This window comes from Cinclus cinclus, chromosome 13, assembly GCF_963662255.1.
Source record: "Cinclus cinclus chromosome 13, bCinCin1.1, whole genome shotgun sequence".
Classification (NCBI taxonomy): domain Eukaryota; kingdom Metazoa; phylum Chordata; class Aves; order Passeriformes; family Cinclidae; genus Cinclus; species Cinclus cinclus.
The window spans coordinates 6,258,492-6,273,912 of NC_085058.1; the positions used below are offsets into that span (position 1 = coordinate 6,258,492).

General features: G+C 38.6%; 1 protein-coding gene across 8 annotated transcripts; it reads left to right on the forward strand.

Moving 5' to 3' along the window:
* Positions 1 to 401: 401 nt before the first annotated feature.
* BNIP2 (BCL2 interacting protein 2) lies at positions 402 to 14,432 on the forward strand. 8 transcript variants are annotated; one of them, XM_062501719.1, is made up of 12 exons: positions 402 to 443; positions 4,098 to 4,242; positions 4,706 to 4,836; positions 5,488 to 5,555; positions 6,351 to 6,524; positions 8,342 to 8,518; positions 9,186 to 9,288; positions 9,406 to 9,537; positions 10,165 to 10,251; positions 10,383 to 10,481; positions 11,922 to 11,957; positions 13,884 to 14,432. In XM_062501719.1, the coding sequence occupies exons 3-12, from the start codon at positions 4,787 to 4,789 to the stop codon at positions 13,930 to 13,932; spliced, it is 975 nt and encodes a 324-aa protein (XP_062357703.1). In that variant the 5' UTR covers positions 402 to 443; positions 4,098 to 4,242; positions 4,706 to 4,786; the 3' UTR covers positions 13,933 to 14,432. The 8 variants fall into 8 exon arrangements, with proteins under 8 accessions (XP_062357703.1, XP_062357700.1, XP_062357706.1 ...); XM_062501716.1 differs by having other exon boundaries at positions 407 to 443; positions 4,079 to 4,242; XM_062501720.1 differs by lacking the exon at positions 402 to 443 and adding an exon at positions 531 to 2,254 and having other exon boundaries at positions 4,079 to 4,242.
* The last annotated feature ends 989 nt before the right edge of the window (positions 14,433 to 15,421 follow it).

The window sequence follows — 15,421 nt, forward strand, 5'->3', positions numbered from 1 at the left end:
CGAGGGATGGCGCGGGGGCAGGCACTGAGCTCCGCTCTGTGGCCAGGGACGGGCCCGAGGGAACGGCTGGAGCTGTGGCAGGGCACGGCTGGGTATCAGGAAAATGCTTTTCACCCAGAGGGTAGTCGTGCACCGAACAGGCTCCCCGAGGCAGCGGTGCCGGCACCAAGACTGAAAGAGCTCCAGGAGCATTTGGACGAGGCCGCCGTGCGGGCGGCGTCCCTCTCACAGCAGCCGCAGTTCACGACCCTCCTCCTCCTCCTCCTCCTGCAGCTCCGTTCGGCGGCCCCGCGGCCCCGCCCTCCCTCACGGCCCCGCGAGCCCCGCCCCGCGCTGTCCACGCATGCGCACGAGTGCCCGAGCCCGCGCGGCTGGGGCTGTCACGTGACTCGGGCGGCGGGTGCAGTTCCGGGTGAGCGCGCGGCCCGGCCCGGCCCCGCCAGGTACGGGAGCGCCGGGAGCCGCGCGGGGCGGGCACGGGGCGAGGCGGGGCCGCGGCCGAAGGGGGCGGCGGGTTCAGCGCCGTGGCTCGGCCGGGGCGGCGGTGGCCGCGAGCGGGGACCCCGCGGCAGGGCGGCAGCTCGGCCGCGCCCGCGGCTCCTCCGCGCTGCTGGCGCCGCAGAGGGAAGAGCTGTGAACTCGCACATCTTCGAGGGGAAAATGCCTTTCCCCGCCCGGCCTGGCAGTATTTCCCGCAGAGCAGCTGTTCCGCTGCAGGCGTAGCGAGCGCGCAGTACAGAGCGGTGTCGCGAAAGGCAGAGTTGCCTTCTAGTGCCTTTCCTCTTAGTTCCTCCTGATTTCCTGCTTCTTATGCAATGCACTAAAGAGTGGTTGATTATTTCTGGTTGACTTGTACGCATATTTAAAGCGTACGAAGGAATATGTGGGCGGTGTATAAATGCTTTGAGTTTGTTTTAAGAAGTTAGTGTTCACCTTTAAATAAACTTGAGTGGCGCAGAAATACAGACCCTTCCATTGCTCTGGATGTGGAGTTTGAAGTAGTGTCCTCTGGAGGAAAGCAAGAATTTTCAGAAGTTTTCTCTTTTAGCTGTCTGATTTCTCTGTGCTCTGATGCTGAGAGAAGGGAGTAAAAGAACACAATTGATCTGTTATTAACTATATGTCCTTGCTTTGTCCCATTTTGCAAACTTGCAAAGTGATTATGTCCCTAGGTCCATCTTCAGGTTTGGGAAAGTTGTCCCGGATCTGTGGTTAATGTGGCCACGTTCTAAAAAGCTTTGGAATTATGGAAACATTTAGAAATTGCAGTAAGCTGCATCCTGTGGGTTTGTGTACCAGAAGATGTGTCTGTTCCTTGCTTTAGGTTTGCTGTAAAATCGAATGTGAAAATTACTCTTAAAAGCACCTCTTTAATGCCTGGAACTTGGAATTGACACTCAGTTAATGTTTATGTTGACACAGTGAAGGTGAAAAGTGGGGTTGAAAATGTAGGCTAACCTTGTTTTGAAGTTGATTTTGACTTTTTGAAATGGAAACAGCTTTCTGTTCTTTGCCTGTCAGGTACATTGTTCAGTAAAAATGCTTGACATTCCAATTGTCTTGCAAAATTAAATTTTGTATTTATTCTGTTTTAGACACGGGTGCTGCTGAAGGACTGAATACAGGTCTTTGTGTTGGATAGGCAGATATGGCCATAGAAATGTCTGGCTTGTAATATATGTGTGTTTGCCTGAGAACTCAGAGGTGAAAACCTAAATAATAATTTTTGCAAGCAGCCTTTAATTTCATTAATAAACCGATTTCATGCTTTCTGTGTCCTTTGGTCCCACCCCTGCTGCCACCCTATTTTTTAGGTATTTGGGACAGACCTGAGTCTCTGTTTAGCTGTACCATAAATTTTTATAAATGGTGATTTTTAACAGGTTTCTTAACACTGTTGTAGTTGATATTCCAGAGCCTAGCAGCTAAGGCAGCTTGGTATTAATGAGAAACTCTGAAAATTATGTATTCTTCTAGGAAAAAGGAATGAAAACACTGATGTTTCATCTGTGGTGCAATGATGTTCTTCAAACACAAACTTAAGTAGGTTTAACCTGGTGTTCTGGAATGGAAATTTGTTCATTAGGTGTGGTGAAAGAGGACTGGGTTTGAGTGATGTGTTCCTTTTTCTGTGGTATCATAACTTGCCTGTTGAGATACTTAAAAATATAAAAGGCATTGTAGAGTACTAAAGTCCAGTGGCTCCAGTAGGAGAGCAGAACCTCCTGGCAATCCTGCATCCCGATATTCTTTGGTATGTTGAAGTTTTTGACCTTTTGATAACTCTCCATCTTCCATTTCTTTATGCAAAATAGAAAGTAATGAGCAATGGAGGATAAGATCAGACTTGCTGTTCTTAGAAACCAAAACTTTTTGAGCTGTCCATGAAGAGTGCTAGGATCAGGTAGAAATTATTTGCTTTTATTTTTCCACACGACTGATAAATACTTGCATTATTAAAATATAACACATTTTCCAAGTTATGTTTTTAGATTTTAGATTTACAGCTGAATTACAAAGGCTTTGGCATTTTTAAAAACGTGGCAGCAGTGCCACAGGAGGGGTAAGAAGGATATTCTAAACGTAGCTTTAGTTTGTATAAGCAGAAGTAGGTTGTTTTTTGGTTTTTTTTGCATGTTTATAAGACTTGAAGTCAAAACAGCTACTTAGTCTACATGTTAAATAGGATGCTGAAAACATAAATTTGGTCTTATCTGAAGTTGAACTCCAAACTTGCCTTATAAGTTGCATTCTGTTATCCTGTGTGGTACCTAGCAAATTCTTGCTTTATAATCTACCTTAATGAGAAGCTGCTGATGAGAATTCTCCAAGTAGTGTGAGGAGTGTTCCATGAAAGCACCTTATGCTTAGATAACAGCACAAGTAGCTTTTAAACTCTTGTCTTAATGCAACAGGTTTGTCCCAGAATGGTGAAGGAAGTGCAGGTGGAAGTGCTTCTGCACTGAAAGTCTGTTCATTTGAAATTAATAGGTGTTACTTGGTGTCCAAAAGTGGGGGAAGAAAACTGTTCAAGTCTTGGAGCAAACCTGTGCTTTAAACTGTCTGAGAAGTGTGTAGGGAATGCAATGCAGACAAGCTCAGGAGGAGCATCTTGCAGCCACCAGCACAGTGACAGGCTTGGGGGGGAGGGGGGTATTTGAGTGTTTTGACCACCAATTTTTGTCCTTTAAGAGTGAAATCATAAGTTAAGATTTTCTTTCAGGTTTATAGTCACCTGCATATTTGCATCTGCTAGTTTGTTCCATGCTGCTGGTAACCACTGCATTCTCCTGACTGCTGAGTGCCCCTGGGGAAACTCCTTGGGCTTCATCTCAGTGTCCTGAAACAAACAGATAGAGAGCTCTTTGTGCATTCACTCTTACTACTGATGCAAATGTCATCTTCACTCTGAGCAAGTATTTAAAACCCACTGTTGCAGCCAGCAGGTTGGTGCCCAGGAGTATCCATACCTTGTATGCTGAGAACATCATCAGTTTGGTGAGAGGTGGACTTGTTTCCAAGCAGATTTAGTCAGGACTAACAGGGAGAGCTGGGAGGGCACTGGCTGGGGCAACTTCTTCACAGTGCTGAAGAACAACAACTGAGAGGTGTGCAGGTACTGAATGTCTCAAACAAGGAGAGTCTGGCCCTGAAGAGGAGCTAGGTTGCTACCTTCTAGAAATTTTATTTAAATCTTCTGGGTGAGTGAAGCAGGGAAATGTCAGTAAAATAGGCTTACATTGAGATCATTAATGTTTAATTTGTAGTATTGCAGTAAAAAAAAAATTTACTCAATTTTTCTTTATTTATCAACTTGCATAGCTTTAAGCACTGTAGGACATTTTCAAATCAGGTCAGAAGAAAAATTTGAATTTGTCATGAAAGGAAAGCTAATCCTACGTAACAGTAAGTGTAATTTGGTTTTCAGCCATGTAAAAAAAATTACATCTCTGGGTTAATAAGCAGTATTGATTGCATTCAGACTTCTTACTTGTGTTCTGTGTTGATTGCTTCTTTGCAAAATACCATGGTTTCTTGTTTTGATGAATGTTGGTTTTCTCAATACCTTCACTGATAGGTTTACCTGATTCTGCCAGTCTTTAGAGCCAGCCCAGCCAAGAGCTTCAACTGGTTTGGACTTCTATGTCAGCAGAATGGTTTACCATGTTCCTTTACTGGGGATTCCTTGTTGCTGGTGATGGGTGAGCCTGACAAAATACACCTTTACTTGCACATCATAGGGTGAGTTCTCCAAAAACACTGTCTTAAATAGTTTTCTTTAAAGTGTTTGGGTTTTTTTCTTTTTAAATGGCTTGTAATTTAGATCTGACCATCTGGACTTTTTCTCAAAATATACACTTATTCATGATCCCCTGTAAAATCTAGAGACTTGTCAGGTTTCTTACATTTTGGAGTGAACTGTTGTAATCAGAAGTGACAGGTTGCTCAAGGCCTTAATTTTAACTGAGGGGTTGATCTCCTTGACTGAATGAAATCCCTTCCAACCTAAATTATTGTATGATAAACCATTCCACAAGCAGTTTTGTCTGGAAAAAAAAAAGTAAAATGGAAGCAAACAAAAAACTTTTCCCTGTATTGTTTGGTTTTTATTCTGCATAGTACCTCAACTTGACAATAAGTTAAAGGATATGTTGCAAGTATGGGAATTACCACAGTATTGAACTAACACTTTATGTTCCTACAGCTCCTCTTTAGCCCATTGTGCTGAAGACCAGAGGTTCTGCCTGATCAGGAGTCTTTGTTAGCAGTTCAAGTTAGCTGAAGAATGGAAGGGGTTGAGTTTAAGGAAGAGTGGCAAGATGAAGATTTTCCAAGGTTTTGAATTCTTTTTTAAAGTAATTTGGATCAAATACATAACATCAGCAATAAGTTGCCTCCTAGTCTTTCTGGTATACTCAGTAATAATCTTGAAGTGATTTCCATTAATGTAGCAGTTTTGAAAACATTTTGTGGCATAGATCTTCAGGATTGCCCCTGTTGAAGTTTCCAGTGTTTCTGAAATGAAGATTTGTAAGCTTGGCTTAGTTTATTTCCTGTGATAATATTTTGCAACTACATTGTTTGCATATTACTCCCAGTGCCTCATGGCCCAAATATTTCATTAAGTAAATTTCTGAGGAAAGTCTTTAGAAGTTAATGCTGCTATTGGTGCTTGGGCCCACAGAACACTAAGTCAGCTTTAGCTGCATTCTGTGATAACATGACCAAACTACTTCTGTAATTTATTTCAAGTCAAATTTTGTCAAGCAAGAATATGACTAATTTTCTTAAGGATGACACACTGGTAGTAGTCAGTGTTTTGGTGTTTGTCACAGGAAGGGCTGTTCACTTGAGTGCTGTAAAGGCATTTTCTGCTGCTTTGGTGTTTGTTAACTGAAAGCTTGAACTTAGCCTGTAAGTAAATGGCATTTAAAAAAAAAGTAAAACAACCAGGTTTGTAACAATAATTTCTACCTTGTGTTCCAGGCCCCTGCCAGAGGATGATCCTATTGAGTCTGATGCATTGGCTGCAGCTGGAGCAGAAAGTGAACCTGGTAAGAACATTCCAGTCCAGTCCAGCTGACTGCTTCCTGCTTTAAAGCTCCTTGGTGTGGGAGGATTTTTTTGTTTGGTTTTTTGTTTGTTTTTGTTGTTGTTGTTATTTGTTTGTTTGGGGGGGTTGTTTTTTGGTTGGGATTTTGAGGGTTTTTACATTTAATTATTTTTAAATTTTGTCTGTGTGATTTACTTGGAGCATTTCTAGTGTTGGATTTATTTCTTGTTTTCAACTGCTGTCCAAATCATGCCAATATTTGCCTTGTATCTTGAAGCATTTTGTATATTCACAGAACAGATTATTTAATTTTCTGTCCTCACTGTTGTCTGTCAGTCTTTTTTTTTTTTTTTTATTAACTTGTATATTATTTTCTATTTTATCAAAGATGATTATGATGTCACTGAAATCTAACAAAAGCAAGTGCTGGAGACATGAATCTTGTATTATTCACAAGATTTACTCAGTGTAATATCTGGAAAAATATCTGGAAATTTGATACAGCAGGCAGGGGTAGTAATGTCTGAGGTAGTGGCAGCTCATCTTGTTTTTCTCCTATAGGGAGAATGGTTGGTGTCTGCCACCCTGCTCAGACTGTGTGCACAGTGGGTAACTTGAGAAGTTTTACCTGCTGTTCTTTCCATCCCCTACTAAAGTCTTATTCCAAAGATACCTTGTTTAAATTATGGGCATTAATTTATAATGCGTTATGAGAAAGGACTGTGCTCTTCAGTCTTGGTAATATGCTTGTCTAAACTTGTTTTAGCTTTGAAAATAAATAATTTTCTTTCTTCAGATACAGAGGGTAATGGAACCAAATTGAGGAAGAAACTAATGGCTCCAAATATTAGCTTAACCTTGGATCCCAGTGAGGAATCTGTTTTGTCTGATGAGTTGGATGAGAGTGGAGAGATTGATTTGGATGATTTAGATACTCCTTCAGAAAATAGCAATGAATTTGAATGGGAAGGTGAGTAGTTTGGTCCTTTTGTCTGATGCTCTAAAATATTTTCTTATGTGCAGGTCAACTGTTTTTCTAATAAGAAATAGCTATGACTCAATAGTACAAGAAGATAAATACAAAGGGAGTGATCAGATTAAGAATTGGAAATAGCTGCAGTGACTTTTAAAAGAGCAAATCAGACCTCATCTGATTAGTAAACAGGCAAACATTTAACAGCTGTAACTGCAGATAAACTTAGGTGAAGATCATCTATATATGCATCCATAAGGCTTGAAGTTATGGAAAATTCTCTATTGCAGTGAGTTTTTAAGAGTCAGCCAACAGAAAAAAGTACCCCAAGGTGTTTTACATGTGTTAGAAAATAGTTTTAAAAGGAGGGAACCAAACAAAAGGGTATAGATTATCTACTCATAAACTGATGAATTGCAATTTAATGAGGATTGAATATTTTTAAAAATACTAAGTAACACCTGATCTTAAAGCCTGTGGTGAGAATGGCAAAAGCTCAGTAGCCTTAGAGTATGCATATTTCCAGATTGACTAGAGGCAGTAGAAAAGCCTCTATTTTATGTCAAGGAATTCTGAAATTACTTCACAGGAAATTAAAGTACCTGTAGCCATACTAGTAATGATCTCAGTTTTAGAACATTAGTAGGTGTTACATCTTAGAGGCAAAACCTGGAGATCCTAGCAAATTTTGAGGTAAGCATTTTGTGTAGGAGTTAAAGCACAAATTTTAAAATTGGGAGTTTAATGATGTTTTAAGGCCCTCTTATGGAAGCCAAGAACAGTTGTGTTGGGCAAATTGTTGGAGACTTTAACATCTGTAAACTTCATGCTTTAGGAATGTCTCTAAATGAGTACACATGTAAACTCAATTATTTTCTCATCCTGAAAATAAAATAATTTTAATTCCTGAATAAACAGGAAGTTCTCTTTTCACTGTTGCGTTTGAAACACTACCTGTGGAGAAACAAACATTCTTTAGAATAAGGGGGTGGTTTTGGTTTTTAGATAGCTAAAGGCACATTGCAGGGGAAGTTTTCTTGACAGAGACTGTGTGTTTAACTTTGTAAAAGGATTTTTATTGTTTTAATGGAGAAGAATTGATATTTAGGGTTAGTTTTGCAGTGATGCCAAGGAAATGTTCCAGATGTTTGTGTTTTGTTTTTAAAAGTGGCTGAAAAGGGTTTCTGTCTTTTCTTCCTTTAATGCTGCTGCCTTCATTTTCCTGGAAGGATAGTTTGAATTAACAGCTTTGTTTCGGGAACAGACAACTAATTTGCAGTAGGTTTTTCTCGCTTTGGGTAAGGTCCATGCAACAAAGTCAAGAATCATAATTTCATCGGAGCAAATTGTCTTACAGAATGCTGTCAGCACAAATTCCATATCTTTTGATTGCACATGTGAATTAGATTTAATTTCCAATAGATTTTCCTGCATGTCTGCTTGCAAGGTACCTCAATGTTTTAAATCATGCTTCATGTAAATCTGTGATCAACCTCTGTAATTCTCACTGGAGTTAACCACTTTGTCTATTTTGGTGAAATTCATTGAGGTCTGTGTTCTGAAAGCCTACAATTAATTAGGATTCTTGCATGAATGGAAATTTTTCACATGCTTGTAATAGAGAAAATTGCAGTCAACAGATAACTGCCAACATAAGAATGTTAATAAAATATCTGTGACATCAGCTAGTGTGTCTGACTGGCTGAAGAATACCAAAATAGATTAGATAGCAAAGTGGTTAACTCGTGCTGTAGCTGATCACCACTGTGCATGGTTTTATTAACAGGTCTTCAACATTTTTTTCATTTTGGCAGATGATCTTCCAAAACCAAAAACTACTGATGTCATTAGGAAGGGCTCACTGGCTGAGTACACTGTGGCAGAGGAGAAGGATGATGGTCGACGCTGGCGGATGTTTAGGATCGGAGAGCAGGACCATAGGGTGGACATGAAGGCAATTGAACCATACAAAAAAGTTATCAGTCATGGTGGTAAGGCCTGGTGAAGTGCTCAGGGGAACTGTTGGGCAACTACTTCTTTAAGCTGAGTTGGGGAGGCAGAGGAGGAACTTTGGGCTTAAAGACTTGTGGTAATTCGTTTGTTGCAGTGTTAAGACATGGTTGATAAAATAATTCTTTCTCTATTAAACTGAAGTTCCAAAATGTACAAGTGGTCACGTGTACTAAAATGCACCTGTGTTACAAGAAATTTTTACTCTATCCTACAGTGTCACTGCTGCCTAATTTTTTGGCTTCTAGATTATTGAAAACATTAACTGTCAATCTACTAAGGCAGAAATCAATTCATGACTTTCCTGTGAAGAGTCATACTTTGTCTGTGAAGTTTAGGTTGCAAGAAAAGTTGACTAAACTTTAAGAACATAAGGTACTATTAAATATACTGAGGTTCTACACTGAAACGTTTGTTATAGATACAGTGTTTAATTGACATCAGCTTTAGCTGTTCCTTTATAAGTAGACAAACTTGAAGAAGAAACCTTGATGTTTTCTGTAAGTGTATGAATGTGTCTATAGGGATGTTTGGACATCTCTTTAATGTGAATAATGAAAAAGCTTACTGAATGTGCTTGACTTTGTGTAAATGTAGTCAGTGTATTGTCACCTTTGTCAGTACTGCTGCTTATTTCTTCGTTTTTAGGTTATTATGGTGATGGGTTAAATGCCATTGTTGTGTTTGCTGTTTGCTTCATGCCTGAGAGCAGCCAGCCTAACTACAGATACCTAATGGACAATCTATTTAAGTAAGTAATCATCTGCCTTTCAGGATTTTTGTTATTTTTAATATATTTGAGCACTACTAGGAATTACTTTGAGATGAAGATTGTGGATATTAAAGTTTCCTTTGCTTGTCTCCCCAGGTATGTAATTGGCACTTTAGAGCTTTTAGTAGCAGAGAACTATATGATAGTTTACCTGAATGGTGCAACAACACGGAGAAAAATGCCGAGTTTAGGCTGGCTTAGGAAATGTTACCAGCAAATTGATAGAAGGTAAGAAGCTCTGCAATGTTTTCTTCCAATATTTACATGCTCAGAGATAGACATATTTAATAAAAACTGCGGTTTAATCTGGTGTCTGGTCCCTTCTGGTTAAGATCTGATGAAGGAAATTGGTGTATTGAAAACCTCTTCCTAAGATACACAATGTGGGATGATGCTACAAACGTGCCTGGGTAGTCTTGTGTGGTGAAGTTTTTTGGTTGGGGGTTTTGTGTATGCTTTTTGTTGCTCTTGTTCTCAAGGTGTTTTTTAGTGAAAGTAGTATTCTTAAAATACTATATATTGTTATCTTGTAGAATATCCTTACAACTTAATGTATTAGCACAAGGTTAATTGGGGGGGGTCCTTTGTGAACCATCATTAGTTGTGTAAAAAGATTCGAAGAAGCTTCTCTTTGGAATGTTACTTCCTTGTCAAATTGATACTGAATCTTTAATTTTCATTTTACAGTAGTGCAGTGTTTTTTCTTCTCATGGAGGTTGACTTCTAATAATGGGATGTCAGAATACTGTGTTTGTGACAGTTGTGCTTCTAAAACTGTACTTCTAATATATTCCAAAACCCCTGGTGTTGCTGCCTTTTTTGTTCTAGTAATTATCCATTATTTGAATCCTTCAGGTTAAGGAAAAATCTGAAATCGTTGATCATAGTTCATCCTTCCTGGTTTATCAGAACACTCCTGGCCATCACAAAACCTTTTATTAGGTAATACTCTGGAAGCTTTTTCATAAATCATTCTGACAACTGTTTGCTTTGAACTTAAAAGACTGTTTTAATACTGACCTAGTGAAAAATGTTTAGAGTTGTAACTGTACCCTGCATTTGTTCTTCCACAGCTCAAAATTCAGCCAAAAAATTAGGTATGTCTTTACCCTGGCAGAACTAGCTGAACTCATCCCCATGGAATACGTTGGCATCCCAGAATGCATAAAACAGTATGTTTTATTATTCCAACATCTTCTATATTGATCATGGGTTAGGACTGGTAGATGTTGTAAGTTTGGCTTGAATGTAACACTTGGCACTTAATGACTTAACTGAGATCATTGCTGTCTCTAGGAGGAGTGTCCATGTTTGACCTCATTGCTAAAGGCAGTTTAGTATGGAGTAGCATGGATAGCCAAAATGTTAATGTATAGATAGCCAAAATGTTAATGTATAGTCATTTTCACAGTAGGGCTTTGTGTAATTGCTAAGTTGTGGTGTGTGAATTAAGCCTTCTAGAGAAGGTCTATAGAAAGCTTAATTCAAGTCCAGTTGTTCTGCACCTTCGTGTGTGTATTAAACTGGCTTGTGAGTGAGAAATTGTGGGCATGTTAATACTGAAATTATTTATAATGTCTTCTAAAGTGTTTTAATTACCATGTGGAACAAGTCAAGTGCTGAAATGTCACTTGGATTGGGTTTTCATTTAAAAGAAAAGCAGCAATGGGAAAATGCTGAATTCCTACCCACTACAGTTCTAAACTGCTTTGGTAAAGAAATAAAGACAGCTCAAAATACCCATTTTAACATCAGCACAATTCTGCTCTCAAATAAGATTATGATCCTTTTGTCAAGAGCATTTGTGAATGCAGTAATAGAGTAGAAACCATAAACTTGGGTCTTAAGGGAACCAAATGAAAACACCTAACTCTCCTGATGACAGCCTATTAGAGGGTATAACACACAAACCCTGTGTTGTCTGCATCATGAGAGGTGAGCACAAACTGGGGGAAGGTGGCCCAGTGTCACTGAGCACACACACACAAGGGCACATCCATGCTGGACAAAGCCTTGTGCCCCCTGCCAATGGCTGGTTATTTCAGTAGACATCTAGCTGCTGTCAGTTCCACAGTTTAACTCTGTAAGACAGAAAAACAGTTTTCATGGGGTGGGAGTGAAACACATGACAAAGATGAGGCAGCCTTGTGCTGTCTTTAGAATTTTTTTGACTGGGGTTTTATGGGTGTGCTGTAAATATTTGGACTGTCATTCTGAGTTTTAAAAGACTCCCCTCCATATTGATGAACCATTAACTGTTCTGCAAAGTCTAGACTTGGTTAACTGGAAGAATTAATTCTCAGATTTTTGTGGAGGATTATATCTGGCTTTAAACTGTAATGGATACAGATTTTAAATTTTAGTGATGAATGCTAACATTGTACAAGAGGTCATTTTGAATTCATTTGTTATGTCATAGTAATTAAATCTTAATGTTCTTTGTTTAATGCAAGTAAATGTTGGTGGTACAGTGTATTTTTTTTCTTAATTATATCAGTTTCAAAATTTGTAAGTTTCTGCAAATTCTATTGACAGTAATACTGGTTTGCAGCTTCTGTTGATTTTGGCCTTCATGTGTTATATTTACTGAAATAAAACTTTTCCTCACCAAGGTATGAAGAAGAAAAGTTTAGAAAGAAACAGAAAAGGTATATTCATATTTTGATTAGGGCTGCATCTAGATAAGACAATTTGCACTGCAACTAACTCCTAGTTGATTGGCTTGCATAAAGGAATAAGCATTTGTAAATATAAACATGCACTAGTGCCCAAGTTTTTATGCGTGACAGCAACCTGTACTTGCAGGCAGCAAGGACTCTATAAGAACTCACCCTGGGTGTTCAGGCAGCTATTTGCAACTAGTTTCTACTATTCTTTTATGTGAGATGCTCACTTTTAAGGTTATACCAGGGTTTTCAACTTGAAGAGCCGAAAGTAGTGCTTTTGTATGAACCCATTAAATCAAATGTCACTGTTTCTATCAGGAATTGATCTCTGGAGATGTGCTGTATTTAGGTGCTAAGTGGTAGCTGTGCATTAGCAGGGATGCAACTCCATAAGAAGTTCTAATATTGAGTCTTGTATTTTTTGGTATTCACTACCTTTGTAGTTATTAACTTGCATAGGTGCAATCTAAATTAGTCTTTTAGTGCTGTTTGTATTTGCAGTGCCTACATTCCTTCCCAGTAAATGCTGGATTCCCACTTTGTTAATTCCCAGTCTCCTGCTAACTATTCAAGCTATTCCACAGCTGATTAATTTTCTTTTGAATATATATGTTACTTTTTCACTCACTAACAAATAGACTGAAAGATTTTGCTGCTAACTTTGGTTGGTTTGTTTTTAATTTTTATTTTTCCTTTGTGTGCCTATTAAGGAAGGCTTATTGTCTAAATTGGGTAAAAGAACACTGAGATTGAAGTAAAAGGAATTAAAATTGTTTCTGAAAGCTCACATGTAAATCTAGTTATGTGTCAAACATTCTTTAGGAATTACTCCAATTAAGCAATAATTTAAAAAAATCTCCTGTAGAACAAGCACTTTCTAGTGTCCCTGCTGATAACTTCACCTATACTACCATCACTTTTTAAAAAAGTAGTATGTTCTTCAGTGAAAATTAGATATAGAGATCACAAGCAGAATTAGATACTGAGCCTGTAATCACATAGAAGGCGGCTTCTTTTTATGGCTTCATGGCCCAAAGGAGCTGTCACTGTTTCTGTCATCTTGAAAAACTATCTAGTTGTAGTTTGAGAGACTGGACAGTTTGTTGTACTACAAACTTGGTCCTAGTCTCTTGCTTTAGAACTGCTGTTGGTTTTTAAATTAATTTATCTCCATGCACAAGTGTTTTGCCGCAAGATGTTATCAAGACTGTGGCTCTTCTTGCTGTAAAGAGGAAAAGTACATTCTGTGCAGGGCTTGCAGTCATCCCCTGGTTTCTGCAAAGCAGCATTTTGTTTGCTGGTCGTCCCAAGGCAGATATTAAAAAACAAGTACAAAAATCAAACCCACTTTTATCAGCATGGTGGTGAATTTTCAGGGTAATTGCAAAAGTCTTAAAATGTAATAGAAAGTGTTGCAGTTAAGGAGCTTCTTCACTTCTGTTGATTCAACTAGGGCTGGTACCTTCTTGGCTTTATTACTATAACACTAAAGGTAATTCAGTGCTTATGAATTCATCAGAGTGGTAGTGCTTGCCTTTATTGGCATGTTGCCTGTATTGTATTCCTGCTTGCATTTGTTACTATGAGCACAGGCTATGCTTTTTTTCTTCTGTAGTCAAGCTTCACTCGCACTTTTAAAATGCTTCCTCTCAAGTGCTGTATTTACTTAAATGGTTTCCTAACAATTTTAAATTAATTTCTAGGGGGTGGTAGGAAAATAGATATTGAAAAGAACCCAAACATCATGACTACATTAAATAAAAATCTTAATTTAATACTTATTTACTAAAACTTTTCCCATGTAAAGGCTTGGTGTTTTTCTGTTAAGGTTAATAGGTTTTTCTTAATAATATGAGCTATCAAACTATGCTAACACAGTTTAATTTTACTACTTTCTTTGCTAAGCAGAGTTGACCAAGAGCTGAATGGAAAGCAAGAGCAGAGAACTGAACAGTAAGTGTGGAGTCCAAACAAGGCTGAAGAATACGTGGATGGAACAATTCTGTTTATGCTCCATTACAGTGCATTCTCTGTGTGTATGTATTATATAATCTGTTGCAAAAGGTGCTTTGGACTAGCACACACTGAACTGCTTACTGCTGTATTGGTTTGTCTTGACTTTAATTGCTGTTTATGTAATCGTTTTATACTCTGAATGGCAAAGAACCCTATGTTTTCAGGGGATGTTCTTGCAACTGTTTATCTAAATGATGCATGTTCTTCAGTAAAATATTTATATACCTAAATGTTAAAGGAAAGAGATAATATATATATTTTTATGACTGAGCAATATATTGTGTGTACCTGCTGAAGGAATTCATTTGCAGGTAGACAAGGCCATAAGTTACTTGTTGTTATTGTATAAATCTGTTTTGCTGTAAATGGTCAAGTGCATTTCTTTGTTGTTGTGAAAACTTGTGTGGATATTAACAATCATTAACTTGACTTTCACAAATACAGAGATCCTTATTTTTGTTCACTTAGCTTATACAAGCTCACTCCTTTACCTCACTAGAGTGAGCTGCAACTGTGGTGTCTTTCAGTCCATCATTCAGGATGCAGAACTGCAGTTCTGTGGGTGGCAGTTTGTTGGCCACGAGGTTTGAGCCTAAGCCACAAAAGCTGAACTGTCTGACTGGTAAGATACTGCACATTTTTCAGGTAAAGTTGTGAATTTAGATTCTGCTTCAGTATGTCAAGACTGTCTCAGCTAGCAGTAGGACATGAGTTCATTTCAGTTTTCATGGATGAATCTCGGTTGTTACTGGTAGGAACTCTGGTCGTGCTCCGTGGAACTTGGGAGCTACACAGGTACTCTAGCCACAATACCATTTTTTGGGCAGAAATATGAGAAATCTTAGGCTGCCTGTGTCATTCTTGTTGATGAAACATCCATTTCTAAAGCTGTTAGGCACATGATTCCAGCACTAATTTAACTTTTAAGAAGTGTTCTAAAGGTTGGAGTGTTTTCACTCCCCACAGTGGTGGTAAATCTGGGTCTGTAAGAGGTGTTCTTGGACACCTAACTAGAGTGTATAGGTTTACTGGGACAACAGTAATGCAGAGGTTGAGGCATTGTAAAAGTGTGCAACATCTTTCTGATAAATATTGCATTTTCTGTGTAAGGGCAGGTGTATGCAAATAAATTCATTCAGGAGTTGAGCAACATAATGTTGTAGCAAGTATACTAAATCTTTGCTTTTGGTGTTTATTGTGCTCATAATTTTGTCTTAATGCAAAAAAAAAATCACTTTTTAACAATATTTAATGTTACTCAGTTACCTTATTAAAAAAAAAGTTATATTCAGCCAGATTACTAGGTGACACTGATAAATAGCAGTTGTGAGATATTCCATAGTCAAGGTTTACCAAGTAACAATTAATCCACTGTCTCCAGTGATACCTGTATAGACTCTGAGAGCATGTGGATGTCAGGTGAGGGAAAA

Bases quoted from the DNA above. Each gene is read 5' to 3' on its own strand.
- BNIP2 (XM_062501719.1), top strand. From the start codon at position 4,787: ATGGAAGGGGTTGAGTTTAAGGAAGAGTGGCAAGATGAAGATTTTCCA. The intron at 6,525-8,341 runs GTGAGTAGTTTG...TCATTTTGGCAG, and splicing joins CAATGAATTTGAATGGGAAG to ATGATCTTCCAAAACCAAAA. The intron at 10,252-10,382 runs GTAATACTCTGG...GTTCTTCCACAG, and splicing joins ATCACAAAACCTTTTATTAG to CTCAAAATTCAGCCAAAAAA.